The following is a 23,585-nucleotide window of genomic DNA, read 5'->3' on the forward strand; positions in this document are numbered from 1 at the left end:
AGTGAGGCTAATTGCGTGTGTGCAATACAGGCTACTTTGTTGAAGTGTGAGTGCCATTGTAAAGCAGTCATATGACCAGCTAACTTTTGAGCTAGAAAACTCCAAATATCTATTTCTGTAGATTCTTTTTGTTGAACCAATTCAGATTTTTCAGAAAAAGATCTTCAGACAACACCACGGGGCTGTCCGTCTAACTGCTGGTCTTCTGACAGGGGCAGGGGCAGGGGCAGGAGGTTGAGCGACTGGACACAGACTTTGACCTTTTTTTCTGATGGAATTGATCTTACTGTTGTCCACAAACCTGAGGCTTCCCTCTCCTGGTTCAGTTTCACCAGAGGGTACATTGCTGGTTGACAGGGTGGAGGGTATGTGGCATCTTCAGACTTCGTACACAGATTTTCAGATAATTTCTGTGTCTTGGCTCCCTGCTGTGGCCCTAATTTCTGTAGTTCAACACTTTGGTGCCTCTGGTTCATGGTCTTTGAGGTTCCACCAGACAAGTATACTTCCTCCTCAATAGCGCCCCTTTCTGCAAAACGTTAATTTTGACTTTGTGCCCTCTGCAGGGTCATTTACCATTCTCCACAAGTTTCTTCATAAATTTTGGTTCAAGATTACAGATAGTCAAGTATTTGTTAGTCTATACTGATAGAAATAAATGATTGAATAAATAAATGGGTGAGAATAGACAAGTCTCTGTTGCAAAAGAATTTCAAATAATTTATGTGGTTGCATTGCCCTTAAGGAGGTGGAGTATAGCTCCCTATTTCTTAAATGTGAGCCAGACGTAAGTGACTTACTTCCAGAGAGTGTAGTATGGAAAGGGAGGGAAGAGTAACTTCCAAGTGAAAACCCTTTCAAACACTGTCTCAAACCTGGTAGTCAAGGTTCACATCTACAACAATAAGTCGTGTTGACAGTATGTATCCTTGATAATGATATGATGAGACTGACACTTTACCTCTGTGGTCTTCTTCCCAAAAATGCTTTAGTCTAATCGTGACAAAAATATCAGGCCAATCCCAGTTGAAGGACATTCTACAAAATAATGGGCCGGTAATCCTGAAAATTTTCCTTAATGACAGGAGAGGTGTATGAGGTGTACAGAGTTCTCTGAACTATCTTTGCACTAATTCTATAAATCTAAAACTTTATAAAATAAAAGGTTTGTTTTTTAAAAATTAGTTAAAACTCATCCCATTTACAGTCAACTATATTATTAAACCTGAGTTTTTATTCTGGGAATTCCTAATACTTGAATCTTTATAGGGATTTGTAGTTCTTAGGGCACCAGCTAGAGCTGACACGGAGAGACCCATGTTGGGTGGCCTTTGTCTTCTTTGGTAGTAAAATATGCATATATCAGCACCCACCCCCTCCACTAATACCTGTTTCCTTCACTATCTCATATCACTGTAGATACCTGTCTTTATTATAGAGCCATACTGAAGCCTGTAGCCTAAGGCAAGTGTCGATAACTTTTTAAAGACCTCACGGAGATAAAGACTGATCCTCTTGTTGCAAATTCTTTGCGGTACTTCCAGGATAGGATGGGGGGGTTTGGGGTGAGGGAGTGGAGTACAGATAATTTCCTAGGTTCTTTGACCATTGAGTTTGTGTTCCTGTTTGTTGTTCTTGTTCTGTTTGTTTGTTTTTGTTTTGGAGGTGGGGTGGGGAGGAAATATTGCTGAAACACTTTTACTCAACCATGTTGAAACTGGAAATCTCTTAATGGTTATTTTCTCCTCCTGTGGAGTTATAGTATGACGACCAAAATTACATTTTTTCAGGAGTAGACTGTAACTGAAAAAAGAATGATATTTATTTTATCTTAGCTAGTTTTCTTAACATTCTAAATTTCTTAGTATTCTTATGCATAGCAGCAAATCAGGTCTGTATCTTTAGGAAGTAGTTCTATAATGGGACTTCTTCTTGGCTCCTATTGTTCACAGTATCAAAGTGAATTATTTTTCATTTGTCAGAAATGTTTATCTGCTTCTATTCTGTTCACTTACATGATCCCAAATGACATTTGTATAGTAACTTATTCTCCAGTAATTTGACATTTGAAAATATTAGTCTCCTACAAATTTGGAAATTTCAAAATATATTTTCTTGTCCAAGTTAATTTATAATATCACAATATGTAACTAATAATAATAACAAACATTTATTGGGCACTTATTGTGGATCAGTCACTGTTCTAGGAGCTTTGCATGTATCCACTTAACATCCCTACTATTAAGTGCTACTGTAATATATATTTAACAAATGGAAAAACTGGAGCACAAAAATGAAATAACAGAGTGACAGAGCTGGCATTCAGACTCAAGTGGTCTGGCGTCAGACTTTTTTTTTTTTTTTTTTTTCTTTTCCTTGGGTCTTTTGTTCACAGTATCAAAGTGAATTATTTTTCATTTGTCAGAAATGTTTATCTGCTTCTATTCTGTTCACTTACATGATCCCAAATGACATTTGTATAGTAACTTATTCTCCAGTAATTTGACATTTGAAAATATTAGTCTCCTACAAATTTGGAAATTTCAAAATATATTTTCTTGTCCAAGTTAATTTATAATATCACAATATGTAACTAATAATAATAACAAACATTTATTGGGCACTTATTGTGGATCAGTCACTGTTCTAGGAGCTTTGCATGTATCCACTTAACATCCCTACTATTAAGTGCTACTGTAATATATATTTAACAAATGGAAAAACTGGAGCACAAAAATGAAATAACAGAGTGACAGAGCTGGCATTCAGACTCAAGTGGTCTGGCGTCAGACTTTTTTTTTTTTTTTTTTTCCTCTGCCTTGGGTCTTAGTTGTGGCATGTGGGATATTTCTTTGCAGCGTGTGGGCTTCTCTTTAGTTGTGGCACATAGGCTTCTCTCTGGTTGTGGCATGTGGGCTCTGTAGTTGTGGCATGCGGGCTCTCTAGTTGTGGTGCATGGGCTTAGTTGCCCCACGGCATGTGGGATCTTAGTTCCCAGATCAGGGATCGAACTGGCGTCCTCTGCATTACAAGATGGATTCTCAACCACTGGACCACCAGGGAATTCCCTGGCATCAGACCTTTTGTCCTGAATATCTTTACTGCTTTTAAGTTTTATTCAGTAAATCTTACCAGAAATTGTTTAAGATATTCCTTTAATAATAATAATTATCCAGAGTCCATATTTCATTGACACATACCATGTTGCCAGTTCAGTTGAGCAAAATTTTTCACACATAAGTACAAAGGATGAGCAGTAAATAAAGATGAAGTTGGAGAAATAACTGTCCTAATATAAAATTGGATATTAAAGTTTGTATCAGCATAACTTCGTGATGAATATAATTAATGGTTGATTTTGAGTTTAGAGACTTTTTTATTGCTGGCAGATGTCCATTTAAACTACACTAAAAGTAGAATTTACCTTATATCCTCATAAATCATTTGTGTTATTTCCTCTGTAATATTGTAAAATTCTTAAAGGCAGAATATTTTTTAAAAACCAATTTTTTATTCTTCACAGAATTTAATATAGTTTCTAAAAAAGCAGATATGTGTATATATTAACCCCTATTGGAATAAGGTAGGATATATTATAGTGATTTAGCATTTCCTGAATGATTGAGCTATTTGATCTTATTACCTGTTATGATACCACTGACAGAGAGGAAAGGCTTCAAATAAATATATTCCGTGACTTGTTTTTACTAGTAGGTTAGGAATCTGAATTTCTTTTCCTTGTCTTTTCTACAGAATACTTCAAACTTTGTGCAGAAAAGTTAGACTTCCCGAAACTTTTCATTTTCGTCACTTAGCACACCTAACGCCGGGCTTCGTTGGTGCTGACCTGATGGCACTCTGCCGAGAGGCAGCCATGTGTGCAGTCAATAGGGTCTTAATGAAGCTGCAGGAGCAGCAGCAGAAGAATCCTGAGATTGAAGGTTTGCCCTCTGAAGGAGGCCAGGAAAAAAGGATTGGAACTGAACCCACTTCTAACACACAGGTGCTTTCTCTACAGGTACCTTAAACTATCATTTAAACATTTTTAATATGTGTTATCTTACAAGCAGGCAGGTGTCAATATAGTTGAGGTTTATGATTTTCTGTTTCATTTCATTGTATCTTTAGAGTAATTATCAGTTACACCCAGAGTGTCTATAATTTCAAAAGTACAAGTTGTTTTACTTTTTTCAGTTGATTCTGAATAAATTCCTTTTACAATAATGATTATGAAATCTACAGCAGGTGTTGGCAAACTATGGTCCACCTGCTCACTGCCTGTTTTTGTAAATTAAAGTTATATTGGAGCACAGCCATGCTCCCTTATTTAAAAAAATTTTTTTTTTATTATTATTATTTTTTTTGTGGTACGCGGGCCTCTCACTGTTGTGGCCTCTCCTGCTGTGGAGCGCAGGCTCCGGACGCGCAGGCTCAGCGGCCATGGCTCACGGGCCCAGCCGCTCTGCGGCATGTGGGATCTTCCCGGACCGGGGCACGAACCCGCGTCCCCTGCATCGGCAGGCGGACTCTCAACCACTGCACCACCAGGGAAGCCCGTATTTTTTATTTTATTTTTTAATACTTTTTTTTTCTTTTTGGTTGTGCCAGGTCTTAATTGAGGCTCGCGGGCTCCTCAGTTGTGGCATGCGAACTCTTTGTTGTGGCAGGCACGTGGGATCTAGTTCCCTGACCAGGATCCAACCCGGGCCCCCTGCATTGAAGCGCAGAGTCTTAACCGCTGTGCCACCAGGGAGGTCCCCATGCACCTTTATTGACACAGAGTCTTTTTCTACTTTCACACTTCACAGCTGAATTCGCATAGACATCCATATAGCAGAGACCGCATGGCCCATAAAGCCTTTGGTGTTTACTCTGATTCTTTACAGAAAATGTTTTCCAGCTCTTATGAGAACATTGGCATTTTGTTATATTTCCAGGTTACCTTTTGGTTTGATATACTAAGATAGTCTGCTGATGCAATCATATCCTTGTCCCTAGCTGTAAATGGTGCTGGAGGACAGTGCTGAGAATGTGAGAGGGACATTTATTATCCAAGATCTGTTAAAATTTTGAGTTTTGTGAGTCATGAAAACTCAGTATACATTTATATAGCATTTTATAGCTGGCACAGGGCGCTTTTACATATTATATAACTTGCTCCATATAACTTTGTTAAGTAAATATCATTACTTTTCCCATTTCATAATCAAAGAAACTAAGCTTAAGAGATTGTGACTTGCCCGAGGCTACACGGCCTCTACTTTCCAGAGCAGGAACTTAGATCTAAGTTTTTGGTTTTCAAATCATTTGTTTGTTCCGTACTCATTTGGAACCACAATGATATCTGTTAAAAATAATAGTAAACTCATTCCTTTTATAATATTGCATATAAATTAGGCTTTTATAAGTTGAATTATTCAGAGTTACTTTCTACACCTGTTCTTTCATATTCCTCACAAAGCAAGAAATCTCCCTTTGAAGTTCAAGATTCATTCGTACTAGGAAAATTGCCTGCTTTCTGTTTAGTTGATAAACTATCACGGAGCTATATTATGAAATTAAACTGCCTCCAGAGTAACTTTGTTTTAATTTCATCAAAATTCAGCTGTTTCATGAATATTTGTAAATGAAGAAAGGAAATAACATGATTGTTGAAATGAATATTTGCCAACTGCTTATGTTTGCTATAGCTAGCCCTAGTAGAGTAAATAAAAGTCATTCTTCTACAGTTGATGACAGTCGATGTATTTTTGCTTGACTAAATCAAATAATCCATTTGGAGCAAAATAAGTGATCTATGTCAATAGAGAAAATTATTTTAATGCATAGAAGTTCGTGTAGTTTACAGAAATATTGGAGTAATAATTTTTTAAAGTACAAACTAACGTTTTCAACAAACTTTGTGGTTTTTCATTTTTTCCCCTCATTTGTTCCCTTTCAGGATGAATTGCAAAGGCTCTTGGGGTTGCTGAGGAACCAAGATCCCCTCTCAGAGGAGCAGCTGCAAGGGCTGTGCCTTGAGTTGAATGATTTCATTGTTGCTCTATCCTCTGTCCAACCCTCTGCTAAAAGGGAAGGCTTTGTCACTGTCCCTAATGTGACATGGGCAGATATTGGTGCCCTGGAAGACATTAGAGAGGAGCTCACCATGGCAATATTGGTAGGTATATCTGCCGCTAACTGTTGTTAGCATGTGTGATGGGTAAACGACCATGCGTGTATACTAGGTTGTATGTCTAAATTGGCTTAACTATATGTTTTCGTTTATCTGTTGTATTATTATTAAGCCCCCAATGATGGTTTTTCATTCTTCTGAGATCTGCTTTAGATTTTTTCTTTTGGTTGTGCTTGAATTCTATGGCAGTGAGTTTAAAGAAGAAAAGAAAAGAAAACATTTTAGGTTTTAACCCAGAATAAATTATTTGAGAAATACTTTCTGAACTTGATCACGCTCATAAGGGTCAAAGCAGTTTTAATGCCTGTGAAACTTTGGATTTTCATTTACTCTTACTTTTCCACTTCCCTGATCATTTCATGGTTCATTAATGATGTATGATCCATTTAGAGGTGTGTAACTACTGAAGGAGAAAATACGTGGAGATGATAGTGAACAGGTGTCTCTTGCTTTTGATTACATAGAGTAATCTGCTTCTTAAAAGATTACATAGAGTAATCTGCTTCTGATTTCTTAAAGGGGGCCATTGCTTAAAATCTTTATAACCTAGAAATATAGATACGTTTTCTAAAAATTGAGTTTAAAATGTTGAAATACTGTATCTAAAATGTTTTCAGAACTTACATTTAAGTATGAATTTTTCAAGAGCAGGGATTTTAAATTTATCACCACGTACCTCATGCTTGAAACAGAGGTAAGCACTCTGTGCCAGGCACTGTTCTTATCTTCAGGCCTCACAATCAGTGTTGAAAATAGGCATCTAGAGATGATTTGAATATGCAGTAGAAAGTGGACATTTGTAACAGATTGATGTTGGGATTTTTTTTTCCAGGCACCAGTACGTAACCCAGATCAGTTCAAAGCTCTTGGGTTGGAGACTCCAGCTGGAGTCCTCCTTGCTGGTCCCCCTGGCTGTGGGAAAACTCTGCTGGCAAAGGTATGGAATAATTCAACTGCATGTATTTTATTTCTTACTATCAGTTAGGATAACATGAATTTAACTTTAAATGTTACAGTGAGATATTTTTGCATATTTTCTATTAGAATTTCATTTTGGAAAGACTGACAGTTTTCTTCAGGAAAGTTTCCCACTTTAATTTTAATTACACAAGGTATATCACTGAAAATTTGGAAAAGAAAATTTTAAATCTACCATAACCCCATTGATTTTAACACAGAAATTTTCATGTTTTCTGTGTATTATTTTGAGTTTTTAATGAACATTATTGCATAGTTGTAGTTTGTAGCTGACCTTGTTTCTTGCTTTGATATAGTTATTATTTATAAGTTAGGTATTTTACGTTCCTTATTACAAATGTTATTTTGAAAAATTAGTTTTTTACAATAGAAAATATAGATAAGCAAAAGGGAAAAGCATTACTTACAATCCTCTCACTATTGCCTACTAGTCACCACTGTTTCATTTTGTTGTCAGTCCTTCCAGATGTTGTTTTGTACATATATATCAAGATAATATGAATAACTTTTATACATATATTTACAACTATAAGGTTTTTAAACATGCGTTTCTCACTTCTCAATATTTCTTGAACATCTTCCCATGTCAGTATATACAGATACACATCGGTATTTTTAATGCCTGCGTAGTATTCTGTCATAAAGATGCTCTATAATTGGGCTTCTCTGGTGGCGCAGTGGTTGAGAGTCCACCTGCCGATGCAGGGGACACGGGTTCGTGCCCTGGTCCGGGAGGATCCTACATGCCGTGGAGCGGCTGGGCCCGTGAGCCATGGCTGCTGAGCCTGCACGTCCAGAGCTTGTGCTCTGCAATGGGAGAGGCCACATAGTGAGAGGCCCGCGTACCGCAAAAAAAAAAAAAAAAAAAAAAAAAAATTGGATTACTTGTAAATAAGAAATCAAAATTAATGGCATTTTTAATAAGTTTCACAGCAGCCGAATAATCTGTGGCTCCTCAGTAAATACCAAATATCCACAGTGCCATTTGCCTATGTATATATATATACCTATATAATATACATGTACATTTTTTAAAACTTATTTTTACTTGTATTACTAAATTTCCTTGCTTAATGTTTTCAGTACTCTTACAAGGGATTACTGTAAAGGAGTTTGGGAACATAGGAGGGAAAGGAGAACACCACAGTTGCTGCTCTATGTTTTTTCACAACAGTTTTAGAAAATCGTAGCCAGAAAGAAGGTCCTGCAAGCTAATATGTGAATTCACTGGGTGGATGCACTTCCCTTGCCTGAGTGCCTTGTAATGTTTGTTTTTTAGTTATATCTGCCTTTGACTAGTTCTGCTCACAGCAGAAAGGAGATAGCTTAGATCATTTGAAATCCCTAAATAATGTTAAGGCATCATAGATCAAAGTTTTCCTCTTCTTCCCACCCCCCGCCTCCCCAAATTGCCAACATTTTAGTCCCTCTCTGTTCAGTCAGATTTCTGGTATCTGACCATTTAGAGCAGGGAATCTTACCTAGGACTCCATGGATGGACTTCAACAGCTCACTGGATCCATGAGCCCAGGCAATATATTATGAGTATATGTATTTTTTCCAGGGAGAGAGTTCACACTTTTATTAGATTCTTCAAGAGATTCATGACTACATGCCCTAGAATCTAGAAGTAATAGAAAATGTCCTGGAATGACAGAAGCAAAGTGTTACTGGAGTAAAGTTATGGAACCACTTATCAGTCAGAACCTGGCAACCTAGAATTGGTTATAAAATTAAGATTTTGGATGACCTTGGTTGTTTTGTTTACTCATGGTAACAATAACGTAATGAAAAATTTCTAAGCACTAGCACATACTATATAAATAGCATCAAGTAAAGGCATGTGATTGCTGGGGGCCAACACACTGAAAATTGGTGACTAATAAGAAGGAAGGAGAACAGTAAAAATCATTTAGTCATCTGCAACTATATAGTATGGAAGCAGACAGCTCCTAACACAAGATTCATGATGATATCCATGAAAAAATTAAATTATATTCACTGTATTTCATTTATCAGTGGAAGACAAAAGATTTCTGATAATTTCAGGAACTCTGTTGGGTGTTTTAATGGGTGAAATCTTAGTTATCTCGCATATGGATGTTGAAAACCTAATGTAGATGAATCATGCTTTATTCGATGCGTATCCTGACTCTACTTAGAACGTGAGAGGTAGGAAAGTTAAGAAATTGGCAGCCGGAAAGACAGAGATTTCGAGTTGTGGATAAGCTACATATTGAGCAGTTTTTGCCTGGCAGCGCCTGCATGCATTCATTTGTTCAACCAGTATTTGTTGAGCTACATACACTTTGCCAGAACTTGTGCAAGGTGCTAGGGATAAACTAGTGAACATGGCACCTACTCTAATGGAATTTATTGTCTGTCTTGAAGAGGCAGGCAGTAAACAAAACAATAAAATTGCAGATTCAGCTAAGTTATGATGGAAATAAACAAACTGTTGTGGCTATTTTAGGTTTGGTATTCAGGGGATGGTGATATTTAACAGAGTCCTGAAGGACTAGATAGCCACATGAAGAGGCAGGGAAAGAAGGGGAAGAGTCTTCCAGATAGAGGGAACAGCAGTTGCAAAATCCCTGAAGTGGGAAAGGGCTTGGTGAATTCGAGAACCAGAGAAAGATCTAGTGGCTGGACTAAGAAGAAACTGTCATGTAGCAAAATATAGGCTTGCAAGCCATGGTGAATATTTCAATTTGTACTTGAAAATAAATGAGAAACATAGTAAAACTATATGATCTCATTTACATTTTAAAAAAATCTTTTATTGGATTATAGTTGATTTACAGCATTAGTTTCAGGTGTACAGCAAAGTGAATCAGTTATATATATATATATATCCACTCTTTTTTTTACATTCTTTTCCCATATAGACCATTACAGAGTACTGAGTAGAGTTCCCTGTGCTATACAGCAGGTTCTTATTAGTTATCTATTTTATATATAGTAATGTGTATATGTCAGCCCCAATCTCCCAATTTATCCCTCCCCCCCTCATTACATTTTTGAGTTAAGTGGAGAATGGATTGGAGGAAGGCAAAGAGAGAGAGGAAGCCAGTTAGGGTTTTTTTGGTTTGGTTTGGTTTGGTTTTTTTGCATGTCCAGACAGTAGGTGATGCTGGTCTGGATGAGGATTGTGGTATAGTGGAGAAATAGGAAGTATCAGACTCACCTACATTTTAGCATTAGAGCTAATAGAACTTACAGATGGATTGGCTGACCCGACAAGACAAGAGATCAAGGGGAGACACCGTGGTTTTGGCTTAGAAAATATATTTACTGGGATAGGGAGAAAAAGAGTTTGGGGTGTGGGATTTGGGGAGAGTTGGGAGAAATTCAGGAGTCCTGCTTTGGGAGAAATTCAGGAGTCCTGCTTTGGAAACGATAGATTTGAAAATCCTATGAGATCCAAATGGGAAATGAAAAAAAGAAAAAAAAATCCAAAGGGAGATGCTGAGGAATGTGTTGAACATAAATCTTGAGCTCAGATATCAGGTTCTAAGAATAGGAAAGAACTTTATTCCCTGATCATTTTGAAGTTGTGAGTGATTTTATTCGGGTTTCATCTCTACATTCTCAGTGTAATTTTTGTGTTCTTCTACACATATAACCATATATTTCTCCTTTGTTATTCTCTTTGGCTTTCAGCCATGCAGTTTAATCTTTATTTATTAAACAAAATAACCTGTAAATACTGTAAAGACTGATACCGATGCTTTTGACTTCTGGTTTATGAATGAATGAATGATTGCTTTCATTGGGCACGGCACTTGTTTATACAGAGATTATGATTTCACTAGGATTCTAAGCTAGGGCTACAAATATACTTACATATACCATGTTTATGTAAACAAAACATTTACATAAATGTTTCAAGTCATTTCCATCTGATTTCTAGTCTGATTTCTAGTCTGTGGAAAGTTTTAGGTTTACATTTACTTCCTTTGATTTTCTTTTTATTCCCATTTGTCTCCTCTCCTTGAGAAAGAGGCAGTTATAAAAAGGGGGAACTAGAGTATAAACCACAAAAAGTCCTTGCATTATCACAAATTATTGTTATTATTATTTTATTATATGTTTGTCTTGTGTCTTTTTTCTCTTACTAGGCTGTTGCAAATGAGTCTGGGTTAAATTTTATATCTGTCAAGGGGCCTGAGTTACTAAATATGGTAAGTTGTTGTGGCATTAGCCATTATTTTTGATTAGGAAAAGTAATGGTCATTCAAATTACAGGGTCCTCAGATCATTGAAACAGTCGGGTTTTTTGGTAAAATCACTGCAATAGGAGTGAAGAGATTGAGCTTTGCTCTGCTGTACTATTTACTGTGTATAAATGCTTTCTTAATTAAGTCTGTTAACCTCTGAGCCTAAGTTTTCTCACCAGCAAAATGGAAATAATCAAAATAGTCACCATTTAAAGTGTTAACTCTGAATTTGTCAAGCCCTTTATATATATTATTCTTCAACACCCTGTGAGATACAAATTGTTTTTTTCTCTGATTCACAGATGACGAAACTTACGTTTGGAGGGGTCATATAACTTGGCCAATGTCCAACAGCTTGGGGATAGTGGAGCTGACATTTGATCTGCTTTCCTTGTCCTGTTGTTGTATAGCTCAAATGAGTTAAGGATTAATAAATAAAAATACTTGGGAAAGAAATCACTAAACTACTATATAATAACTTCTTTCTGCATTTTTAAGCAGCTTATATCTTAAATTTAAGAGACTTTGAATTTCTTATTTCTTGTTCATGCCTATGAAGAGTAAAATGCCATTCCATAATATTCAAACAAAGAAGAAATGAAAGTGGTATCATTTGTTTTAAAAGGCTTTTTCAATATATCTCCCCTCTAATTTTTTTTGTTTCCTATTAAATATGTTACTTTGCTCCTAAAATAAGGATTTGTACTTTTATCTTTACTCTTCTTACACTTCATTTTGGCTTTCTAGTGGAGGAAGTACTCAAAATAAGTGCTGAGGGGAAGGGATTGATGGGGGGTGAAGGGTGAGGCTGGAAATAAAGTAATAGCCAGGCAGTTGCAGGGCCTTCATACCAAGCTACAGTCAAAATGTTACCTTTAGAATATTAGAGAGCTAACAGAGTAACTTTTTTTTTAAGAGTGTAATATTTTTAAAATTTTACTATGAAATATTTCAAGCATATAAGAAGTTATAGAGTAATATAATGACCCCTCCATGTATCTTAATATCCAGCCTTAAAAAAAAAATCAATATATACTCGAAGCCCCCTGCAAACCTTCCCTAATCATGTCCTCCATTCTCTTTCCCATAGAATTTACTATAATCCTGAATTTGGTGTTTATTAATTCTGTATATTTCTTTCTACATTTACTGTATATGTTATATATTTATCCCTAAATAACATGTAGTGTTATTTTACATGTTTCAAAAAAGAAGTTTATGAGAATTGGAAATGTGAACACCTACTGGACACTTTATATTAAGAAAATAACTTTTAAGTGTGATAATGATGTAGTTATGTTAAAACCATTATCTTTGGACTTCCCTGGTGGCTCAGTGGTTAAGAATCCGCCTGCCAATGCAGGGGACACAGATGCGAGCCCTGGTACGGGAAGATCCCATGTGCCACAGAGCAACTAAGCCCCGTGTGCCACAACTGCTGAGCCCACGTGCCACAACTATGGCAGCCCATGCGCCTAGAGCCCGTGCTCTGCAACAAGAGAAGCCACCGCAGTGAGAAGCCCATGCACCACAACAAAGAGTAGCCCCTGCTCGCCGCAACTAGAGAAAGCCTGCACACAGCAATGAAGACCCAACACAGCCATAAATAAATAAATAAATACATTTATAAATGATGGCATTTTTAAAATATATATATATTTTAAAACATTATCTTTTAGAGAGAGTGAAATATTTACAAATAAAGTTATGATGTATGGGCTTTCCATCAAAATATCAAGTAGAAAGAAAAGTGGACAGAGTATAATGAAGCAAGGTTGATCATGAATTGAGCTGATAATAATGAAGCAAGTTTGATCATGAATTGAGCTGATAATAATGAAGCAGGGTGATGGGTATATCTGGGGTTTATTAAACTATTATATCTACTTTTATTATATGTTTGGAACTCCTTTTATAAATGGTAAAGCAAAAACAAAGCCATTTATATAAATGGTATGTGTTCTTTTGTAACTTGATTTTTTTGTTATTTTTGTTGAATATTATATTTATAATATTTATCTTTATTGATATATTTACCTCTAGTTATTAATTCTCTGTGCAATAGTCCATTGAATGAGTATAACCACACTTCTAAAAAAATCAGTTTTTTCTTTTTTTTTTTTTTTTTAATATTTATTTATTTATTTGGTTGCACCAGGTGTTAGTTGCAGCAAGCGGGCTCCTTAGTTGCTGCTCGCCGGCTCCTTAGTTTCTGCTCGCCGGCTCCTTAGTTGTGGCATGCGAACTCTTAGTTGCAGCGTGCATGTGGGATCTAGTTCCCTGACCAGGGATGGAACCCAGGCCCCCTCCACTGGGAGCATGGAGTCTTAACCACTGTGCCACCAGGGAAGTCCCTTAAAAACATCAGTTTTTTTCTTGATTCATGCTTAGGTTGAACATTATATACATATATCCTTATGCATATTTGTGAGATATTTTCACCCTATGGTATGTACTCAGCAGTAGAATTGCTGTATCTTATACAGTATATACACTTTCAAAAATACTAAGTATTGCCCACTTTTTTCCCAAAGTGGTTGTTACTGAGTTTTACTTTCACCAGCAGTGAATGAAAGTTATGTTTTTGCCAGTCTGATGAGTATGAAATTTTATCTCATTGTCATCTGGTTTGTTTTTTAGAGATAAATGTGGGAAGAGTTCTGTGCAAGAGTCCAGAATGACTCTGAGAGATTAAGTGATCTAATGAGGAAGATAGACATCTTGGGGTTAGAAAATGAGTTTGCTCTAGGACGTTTTAGATTTAAAGAGCCATTTGGAGTGATTCAGCAAACTATAGGAGGTGTGAATCTGGAGCTCTGAAGAGATTTGGGAGTAAGGATCAATCTAAATGGCACCTAAAACCTAGGGAATGGGTAAGCTTGAGTAGTATTGTTAGGTGGTCTCTGACAGAACCTTGGAAGACACCAACATTTACGGGCCAGGAAAGGAAAAGCTGGCAAAGGAGACTGTTCCGAAGGTGGAGGACGCCCAAGACTTTCTAAGCCTGAAAACCTAGGGAAGATAATTTTTTCCACTTGTCAATATAACCAAACAATAGAAAAGAAATTGAAAGTAGGGCTCTGGGTTTAGCAATTAGAATGTCACTAGTGACTTTAGGGAAAATATTTTCAATAATTATGTTTGCAAATGCCAGATTATAATGGTTGAAAACTGATGGCAAATAAGGAATTAGAAATAATAAATATAGGATCCTTACTTGAAATAGTTCTTAAAGGCCAAGGTAGTGGGAATTTTAATCATTGTTACATTTCTTAAGATGAATTGATTTTAATCTGTACTTTTGAAACTTTAGGTTTACCTTCCCCTAAATTAAATTTCCTTTTACTTAGTCATTTTGGTTAGCTATATCCAAAGTCCCTTTGCCAGCTGTATTGATTCTTCTCTTTAATTCCTGTTTGAAACTCTCTGTCCCAACCCCCTGATACCTTTTCTTTAAAAATATCTACTGAATGTCTTTTCAGCATTCCGAATATAATTTTTGCTGATTTAGATTTTTCAGGAAACTAAATAGGTCTGCTGTATTTGTACACTGAGCAGGATGTTATGATCAGAGAAAAATTTGAAACTGTCATGACTTCTGCTTTCCAAGGACTTTATGATGTAATATAGTGAAGGTAGAATAGCTCAGAAGTTATAATAGTAGGAAGTGCTGTAACAGCAAAGAAGAGAGGATGGTGGGAAGAAAGATTAGTGATCTTGATCTAGAATGCAAGAGTTGTTTTAGAGGTAGGTTGGAGAAGCATTGTTCAAGTGAGAGAAGCAGAATAAGCCAAAGTACAAAGAAAAGTTAAAGGACAGATCTGAGGAAAAGAAGTTCTACTCAAATAGAAAATAAAAATACTTTAATCATTGTCATCTGTGATGTATTCTGTGCCTTAATTACTTTATTATGACCATATAGTCATAACGTAAAAGGTAACCTTATGATATAATTGGCACTGTAAAGACATTTTCAAATTGTCTTATTTAGCAGTATTATTATGAGAAACAAAGCTTTTCTTAGTTAACTAATTTGAAATTTTACAAGAACAATTTCTTGTGCTTAGCTGAAAGTAAAGCTGTATTTTTACATATAACTTTTCATATTAATTAGTCCTCATGTTATAGCTGCTTGTGAATTGCTTTGTATTTTGATTTTACCATGCATTATGCATTATGAAACCTGGTAGATGTCTAACTGGCTCAGTTTGCCTCCTCTGATGTTGTATGACCGTTAGCTCTTCCTTTAGCAAGATGACTTGTGTAGAAACGGCAGTAGAACAGTAAATTGTCTTGTTCACATTTAAAATACTATTGAATTAATGAAAATTACTGCTGGGTATTTTATATGCATAAAGCTTTGATCCGTTCTGAAATACCATAAAATTGTGGAATTTTTTTGAGCTAGAGGAGACCTTTCATTCTATTTAGTCTTCATTTTATAAATGAGGAAATTTATAATAAGCTTAAGTAATAGCTAATCTTATTAAGTTGAACCACATATAACTGGCTATTTTTGACCTAATACTTTTTGGACTCTGACATATAAATGTCATTTAAAACTAGTACTACTATAATTTGGCCCAAACTCCAAAGTTGAAACATCTCTACATTTTATTTCCTTTCTATATATGGCTAGTATGTTGGTGAAAGCGAGCGTGCTGTGCGACAGGTTTTTCAGCGAGCCAAGAATTCAGCACCCTGCGTGATATTCTTTGATGAAGTGGATGCCTTATGTCCTCGAAGATCAGTCCGAGAGGTAGGTATCATAGTTTAGTGATTACAGATTTTTTTTAAGCACCATAAACCTTTTGTAAGTTCTTACAAAGTTATGTAAAGTTCAAATAGTTCTTATAAAGTCATTCATTGAGAACGCTGAGACTCTTTAAGTGAAGAAACCTAGTAATTTGAAAACAGGGCCTAGGGATAACAATTGTATTTTTATTAGCCTCTGTATCCATTTTTCTTTCTGTGCATTATTTTGGTTGCACATATCTGATTCACACAAATGAGTTTTTGGGAATGGAAATGATTATTAGTTTTGGATAGCCTACCTTGTAATCATATGATTCTCTTCAGAGTTCTTGGAGAAAATATAATTTAAGACATCATGCACTCAAAGTAGGGTCAGATGATATGCTTTAAGACGCAGCACCATTTCTATCTGGGGAAGATATAAATTGGTGTGCATTAAAGACCACTTGCATTACTACACTGAGTCACCATTCTTAGAAATTTTGGTACAGTGGTTGCCTGGAAAACAGTTATCAGGAATACTGTTTGAATCATAGTGAAGCATAATATAAAGAATACATTTTAAACATATATATATAACCTTTTGAAGAGGATAGCAAAGACTGTGTAGTAAGTACATTTATTACAAGATGATTGAGGAAATGATTATATTTCTTATGTGATTTGTTTTCACATAGTTACTCTGTGTGTGTTCTTGGGTTGTGAAACATTTATTAGGTGCCTTGTTTTGCTTAAAATTCCCAGCATTCACAAGTTGCAAAACAAAACTTGACTAGGATAAGTGTGCTTCATATCATAGCAATTTTGTTTGCTCACCCAGCAGTCAGCAATATCACAGAAAATCCTTATTACAGTCTTATCTCTGATAGTGATGTCAGTGGCCAGGGCAGAGATCCTTCCCGGGTTCTCCTGCCGGCCATCACGTTCCAAAATCTAATGTGGGATCCAGAGCAAAATCCTACACACTATATCCAGCTGGTGGGGGCATGGTATGCTCTGGAATTTACTCCTTTTTATTCCCTTTTGCTGTGAATTAAACCCTTTGTTCATTGATAGCCCATTTCATTGGTTTGCATCTGTTATCAAGTGCTAATTTAAATTAGGAGGTATATCCAGTCAACTCCTTGCCCTCAGAGAAGTCTGCGTTCTTATGAACTACATTTCTAACTTCTAGGTTATCTCTCTTGGCTGTCAGCTACCACACATCCCTGTAATCAGATATATGTGTTTTGCTTTAACATTTTCACCTGAAGGGGACTCTGAAAATATTCTAAAATTGAACATATTCTTTTTTTAATGATGCACGTTATTCACGAATACATGCTTGTGAAAAATGCAAATAAATACAAGTATAGAGTCAAGTCTTTCTCCCAGTTCTCCTCCCTGTTACTCTTCTTGGAGGCTACTTCTGCTGGCAGTTTAGTGTTTTGCATTTGTGGTCTAGAACTTTTTCTATAAGCTTAAAAACATGTATGATTTAAACTTTTTTTTTTAATATAAATGTGGTCATTCTATCTGACACTTTACCCATGTACTTAATAACTTATTTTGTAACTATTGAATAAATATTCCAGTCTGGATAGGGAAGAATTAATTCAACAAGTCCCCTGTTTTGGACATTTACATTGTTTCCAGTTGTTTCCTTTATAAACACAACTGTATTAAACATTCTTATCACATACTTTTGTGCACATGTGGGAATATGTGAGAGTTTTGGAAGTAGAATTTCTGGGTAGAAGATGTATACAAATATTTTGAAAGCTAACACAGTCATTCTTCGCAAAAACTACCAGTTACATACACCTACCAACTAAAAATAACCATTTTCTACACCTTTGTCAACAATGGGTAATACCCATCTTTTTATTTTTCTCAATTTTATTGGCAAAACATGATGTTAAATTTTAGTATTCACGTCTCTGACCCTTTTGCTGTTAAAGTGTTTTTCTGTGCTCACTTTGGCAGCACATACACTGAAAATGAAATGTCCCCCGCTCCTTTTTTAAGATTTTTTTTTTTTGATGTGGACCATTTTTAAAGTCTCAATTTATTGAATTTGTTACAGTATTGCTTCTGTTTGATGTTTTGGGTTTTTGGCCCCAAGGCACATGGGATCTTAGCTCCCGCACCAGGGATTGAACCCACACCCCCTGCATTGGAAGGCAAAGTCTTAACCACTAGACCGCCAGGGAAGTTCCATCTTCCCGTTTTTTTGTTGTTAATTTATAAGAGCTTTTTATATGTGATGGAAATTAGTCTATTGTCCAGTTATGTGTGTTGGTACTATTTTTCCCAGTTTTATCACTTATCTGTTTTTATTATATAAAATTTTATATATAGTAAAGTCTGTCAGCCTTTTCCTGAATTGATTGTGAGGTTTTTGTCTTGCTTAGGTAGGACAGTGTTTTGGGGGTTTTTTGTTTGTTTGTTTTTTTAAAACCAGTACTTCTTTATTTTTTTGAGTCCTGGTTATAATTCTTTTAAGCTCCTAACGGTTAATACTGTGTCTCCAAGGGGTGATAATAAGATGCACCAAATTTTTTTTCTGGAGAAATCAGTATGTTAAACTCATTACTACCTCTGTACATAAAATTTATGTTGAAGAAAGGCAATTAATGACAAAAAGAAACACAGCACCACTTTCCTCATTTCCTACATTGTGCATTTTAAAAATTTCTGCATTTAAGGGATAAACATCCCCCTATTCACCAACTCCTTGAACGTCTTAGATATTGCCCTGAGGTAGTTCAACTTTGTACTGCATGCTTCAAGGAAAAGAGAAAAGTCCTCAGTGACCCAGCTGAAAGCTCTGGAATATCCAGTATCCTGGGGAGTGTGATCTGGCATTCAAAAGCTGAGTCTAGATTTGCCCAAAGGGAAATTCACTGTGGCTATTAGATCTTTTTTTAAAAATTTATTTTATTGAAGTATAATTGATTTACAATGTGTTAATTTCTACTGTACAGCAAATTGATTCAGTTAGACACATATATATTCTTTTTCATATTCATTTCCATTATGGTTTATCACAGGATATTGAATATAATTCTCAGTTCTTAGATCTTTGGATAGCTCAGAGGCCTAAGACTGTGGGATCAGCTAAGCCTGAGATTGAATTTCATGTCTACCCTTATGTAGCTTTGAGACCTTGGACAAATAGCCTCTGTAAGCCTCAATTTCCTCCTCTGAATAGTGGATGATAGCAGGATTGCTGGGGAAGCACACTGATGAGAACATGTTTTGCACAGTGCTTAGATATAGTGACTTCTCAGGAAATAATTTTTATATCTTTTGACAAAAGCTTTCATTCAAGTTAGCAAATATATTATTTTGCATGAAAAAAAAAAAAAACGGTGATGTATTTTTCTTTTATTGGGAGCTGATGTATTTGTTTTTAGACAGGGGCAAGTGTCCGGGTGGTAAATCAGTTACTTACAGAGATGGATGGTCTGGAAACACGTCAGCAGGTTTTTATTATGGCAGCCACTAACAGACCAGGTAAGAAAGAAGAATATAAAACAGATGAGTCTAAAAACTTACAGCGTTTACAAACAGTATAATTTATATATGTCCTAGTAAAGGAAGAGTAAGTTTGGGAAATCCCTTTTTGGTTCATAAGTTGGAATAAAACCTTAGAAAGCTTTTATGTAAGCTATAGTAAAAACAAACAAACAAAAAAAAAACAGTATAACATTATTGCTTGGATTCTGTAAGATTTTTTCTGTGTTGGTGCATAGAAAATTGTCTTGTTAGCAGAGAACCCTTGTAACATACACTTTTGACCACAGAGTATTATCAGAATTTATGTCCTATGGTTTCTCTCAAGCTTATAGGAGACAAGAGCCAGTCTCTTTTTCAGTGTATCTGAAGGTTAAAGATAGGTTTTTAAGGTTTTATACTGGAAGCATGTCCATATACCTGCACTTAACTATTTTTTTTCATTGTTAAAAAGCCTAAGTACTAGTGAGGGATTTAGAAAAAGTCTCAAAACTTCAAAAGTACCGAAGGTGGCTTTTACTTTGGGTCCTCAGTTCTCTTCATATTGTTTAATACTTTGCCATCCATATGCACCACTGTATCATAGCTGCTCCTGCATTGATATTTGTGTTAACTATGTCTACCGGCAATGACTTGGGACTTTAATTGCTTAAATGGATTTTTCAGTTTTCAAGCTGATGTAATTTTTCTTGTAAGTTAGTACAGATATTAAAACCTTCATGAATTATATACCATTTCATTTTAAAATGAAAAATCGAAAGGTTTGAATTAGACTCTTATCTTTGAATTAGAAATACTCTGAGTCAGGCAGAACTGTGTTTGAGTCCTGGCTCTAGCACTTCATATCTTACTAACTGTTCTCTTTCAACCCTAGCTAGTGTATACAAACTGAGTAGATTATAATTCAGGTCTGACACTAACCACCTGAAGTTAATGTCAGAACCTGCAGGTTAAGGGGTCAGTTGTCTACAAGACTGCCCTACTTCAGATGCCAGATGCAAGTGGTGTCTCCAGGACACACGCACTTCTGACCAGTCTGCTACAAACTTGGGGATTCCCATCACCTCTTTCAGGTTCACTGATTTGCTAAAAAGACTAACAAAATGAAGAAAAGCACTATACTTAAAATTACAGTTTATTATAAAGGGTACACTTAGGGCTAGGTCTCAGAGGGAGTGAAGAGCTTCCATGCCCTCTCTCCATGGAGTCAGGGCACATCACCCTCCTGGCACATCACTGTGTTCATCAGCGAGGAATCTCCCTCAAGTTTGATGTCCAGAGTTTTTATTGGGATTTTGTTATGTATCCATGATTGACTGGCTCATTGGCCATGTGATTGAACTCAGTCTCCAGCCCCGCCCTACCTCCCCAGATGTCTGGCTCCAACCCTCTAATCAGGTGGTAAGTTGTTCTGGTAACCAGCCCCATCCTGAAGTTATCTGCAGGGCCAACCTTGAGTCATCTCATTAGCACAACAGAGACACTCCTGTTACTCAGAAAGTTCTAGCCAGGAACGAGGGGCAAAGACCAAATGTATTTATTCCTTATTATGCCACATTAATCCTGGGCATGTATTACTTCATCTTGCTAACCAGTACTTCCTCATCTATAAAATGAGGATAACACCCAATAGGCAGTATCGTCCCAGAGCTTAAGTGATATTGGTAATGTATCTATCATAATGCGTGGCAAGTAGCTGTTTAGTATTATTATCATTATCATGAGCACTTTTGGTATTAGCAGTAGGAGCAGTCATTAGGTTATAAAATCAGAGAGTCATCCTCGAAGAAACCTTGAAGGTCTGTCAGATTTGGACAGATCACATCCTACCTTTCCTGAGCAGCTACAGATTTTTCTAGCAGATTTCAAGAAGACAGTCTTTGGTGTGCTCTAATAACCTATTCTGTCTTTAACTGTACTCACCATTTTTCATATTTGTTTATTGTAAACACTCTTATCTTTTAGTTTAATCTCTGTAGATTAGAAAATAACAGGTCCTTCAGTGTTACTCAAATAATAGGTCCTTCAATGTTACTACTAGGTTTTACTTAAATCCCTTCCTTCAAAAGGGTTCAGGTACGTTACCTTTCCTCATGGGTTTTTTTTTTTCCTCCGATCTCTTTATTCATCTTTGAATTCCTTAGGATTCTCCATTCTCCTTAGTTGTAAAACCCAGAACTGAGTACAGTAGGCTCTTGAGTTTAGCCAGTGAATGACAGGATGAATGTGGTACCTCTGTTTTGTTCTTTCCAGTGTTCTTGAGTATTGTCTTCCTCTCCACTGTACCTCACCCATCCCTTTCTCCCCATAACAAACCCCATTACGTTGAGGATCCACATAAATTTAAAAATAGATGTTTTAGATCTTTTCACTTGTATTGATGCCTATTTGGCAGTTCTGTTCCATTGTATTCTATCCTGTGACATTTTGTTTGATTGTTTATAACTTGGATTCTGCTCAGCTTTAAGAAACCCCTTCTTGCCCGATGTCCTGGTCAGCTCTTGCTGCATGGTGAACTACTGCGATACTTAGTGGCTTAAAATCACCATTTTTGCATTTTTCATAATTTTGTAGGTCAGGAATTCAGGGAGGGCTTGTCCAGGTGGTTCATCTCTGATCCACATGCCACCAGCAGGCATGGCTGGGCCAGAGGATCCCCTTTCAAGGTCACTTCTTTACTCAAATGTCGGGTGCTTTGCTGCGCCTCGGCATCCTCCACACCCTCCCTCCCCCAGCCCCTCCTCACCACCAGTTGTCATCTTCCAAGGCCTCTCCATGTGGCTTGGCTTCCATTAGAATGGTTCTCTGAGTACTCACATTTCTTACTTGACAACTGGATTCCAAGAGATAAAGGTGGAAGCTGCCATTCCTTTGAAGGCAGGGCGCAGAATAGACAAATTCTCTTGGTCAGGGCAGTGACAGGAAGGGCCAGATTCAAAAGGAGAGAAGTAGAAATGTAAAAAAAAGGGGAGTTATCTTTAATCCTTCTTATGTATATTTTTCTTTCATCACATTCTTTGTTTTATGGTGCAAGTTATACATCTGCCTTACAGCTTGGTGTTGTAGGTCAGTCATACCAGTATAATTTTCTTTAGTCTCTCAGATTTACTCCTTCACTCATCAGATATCTATTGAATTTTTATTGTATACCTGATCCTACTGAGCTTTGGGAATTCAAAAGTTAACAATTCAGAAAAATTCTTTGCCTGCATGTATTCTGATTTGGGGCTGGGGAACAGGGGGTAAATAATAGACAATCAAATAAAATAAAACAGGGTAAGAGGATGGAGAATGACTGGTGTTTGGGGAGAGGAATGCTAATTTAGATATAGTCCGGGAGAGCTGCTTCTTCAGAAGTAATGTCAGCACACACCCAAATAATGTGAAGTATCAAGCCCTGCAAATATCTGGGAGAAGGCGTTCCAGGCAGAGAGCAAACAATAAGTATAAAGGCCCTGAAGTGAGAAGTTTGGAAAAGCAGCAAGAAGGCCAGTGCGTCTAGAGTGAAAAGAGTTGGGGGGCAGTGATGGAGAAGTGCAAGGGGCCTTTTAGGCCACAGTAAGGGGTGTGGTTTTTATTCTGCCATGAAGGGTTTTTTAAATAAATAAATTTATTTATTTATTTTTGGGCTGTGTTGGGTCTTCATTGCTGTGCACGGGCTTTCTCTAGTTGTGGCAGGCAGGGGCTACTCTTTGTTGTGGTGTGCGGCCTTCTCATTGTGGTGGCTTCTCTTTGTTGCGGAGCACGGGCTCTAGGCATAACACGGGCTGCAGTAGCTATGGCTCGCGGGCTCAGTAGCTGTGGCTCGCGGGCTCTAGAGCTCAGGCTCAGTAGTTGTGGCGCACGGGCTTAGTTGCTCCATGGCATGTGGGATCTTCCTGGACCACCTGTGTCCCCTGCATTGGCAGGTGGATTCTTAACCAGTGCACCACCAGGGAAGTCCCATGAATGTTTTCTAA

At 36.8% G+C, this 23,585-nt stretch overlaps 1 protein-coding gene across 1 annotated transcript in view; it reads left to right on the forward strand.

Moving 5' to 3' along the window:
* NVL (nuclear VCP like) overlaps window positions 1-23,585 on the forward strand; it is a 104,499-nt gene that overhangs the window by 33,705 nt on the left and 47,209 nt on the right. The window contains exons 13-18 of the mRNA XM_007454481.1: window positions 3,754-4,003; window positions 5,942-6,160; window positions 7,008-7,112; window positions 11,275-11,337; window positions 16,013-16,132; window positions 19,527-19,626. Of these exons, the coding sequence (XP_007454543.1) occupies window positions 3,754-4,003; window positions 5,942-6,160; window positions 7,008-7,112; window positions 11,275-11,337; window positions 16,013-16,132; window positions 19,527-19,626 (857 nt within the window). The remainder of the gene's footprint in view (window positions 1-3,753; window positions 4,004-5,941; window positions 6,161-7,007; window positions 7,113-11,274; window positions 11,338-16,012; window positions 16,133-19,526; window positions 19,627-23,585) is intronic.

Source organism: Lipotes vexillifer, unplaced genomic scaffold, assembly GCF_000442215.2.
Source record: "Lipotes vexillifer unplaced genomic scaffold, Lipotes_vexillifer_v1.1 scaffold634, whole genome shotgun sequence".
In the NCBI taxonomy this organism is placed as follows: domain Eukaryota; kingdom Metazoa; phylum Chordata; class Mammalia; order Artiodactyla; family Lipotidae; genus Lipotes; species Lipotes vexillifer.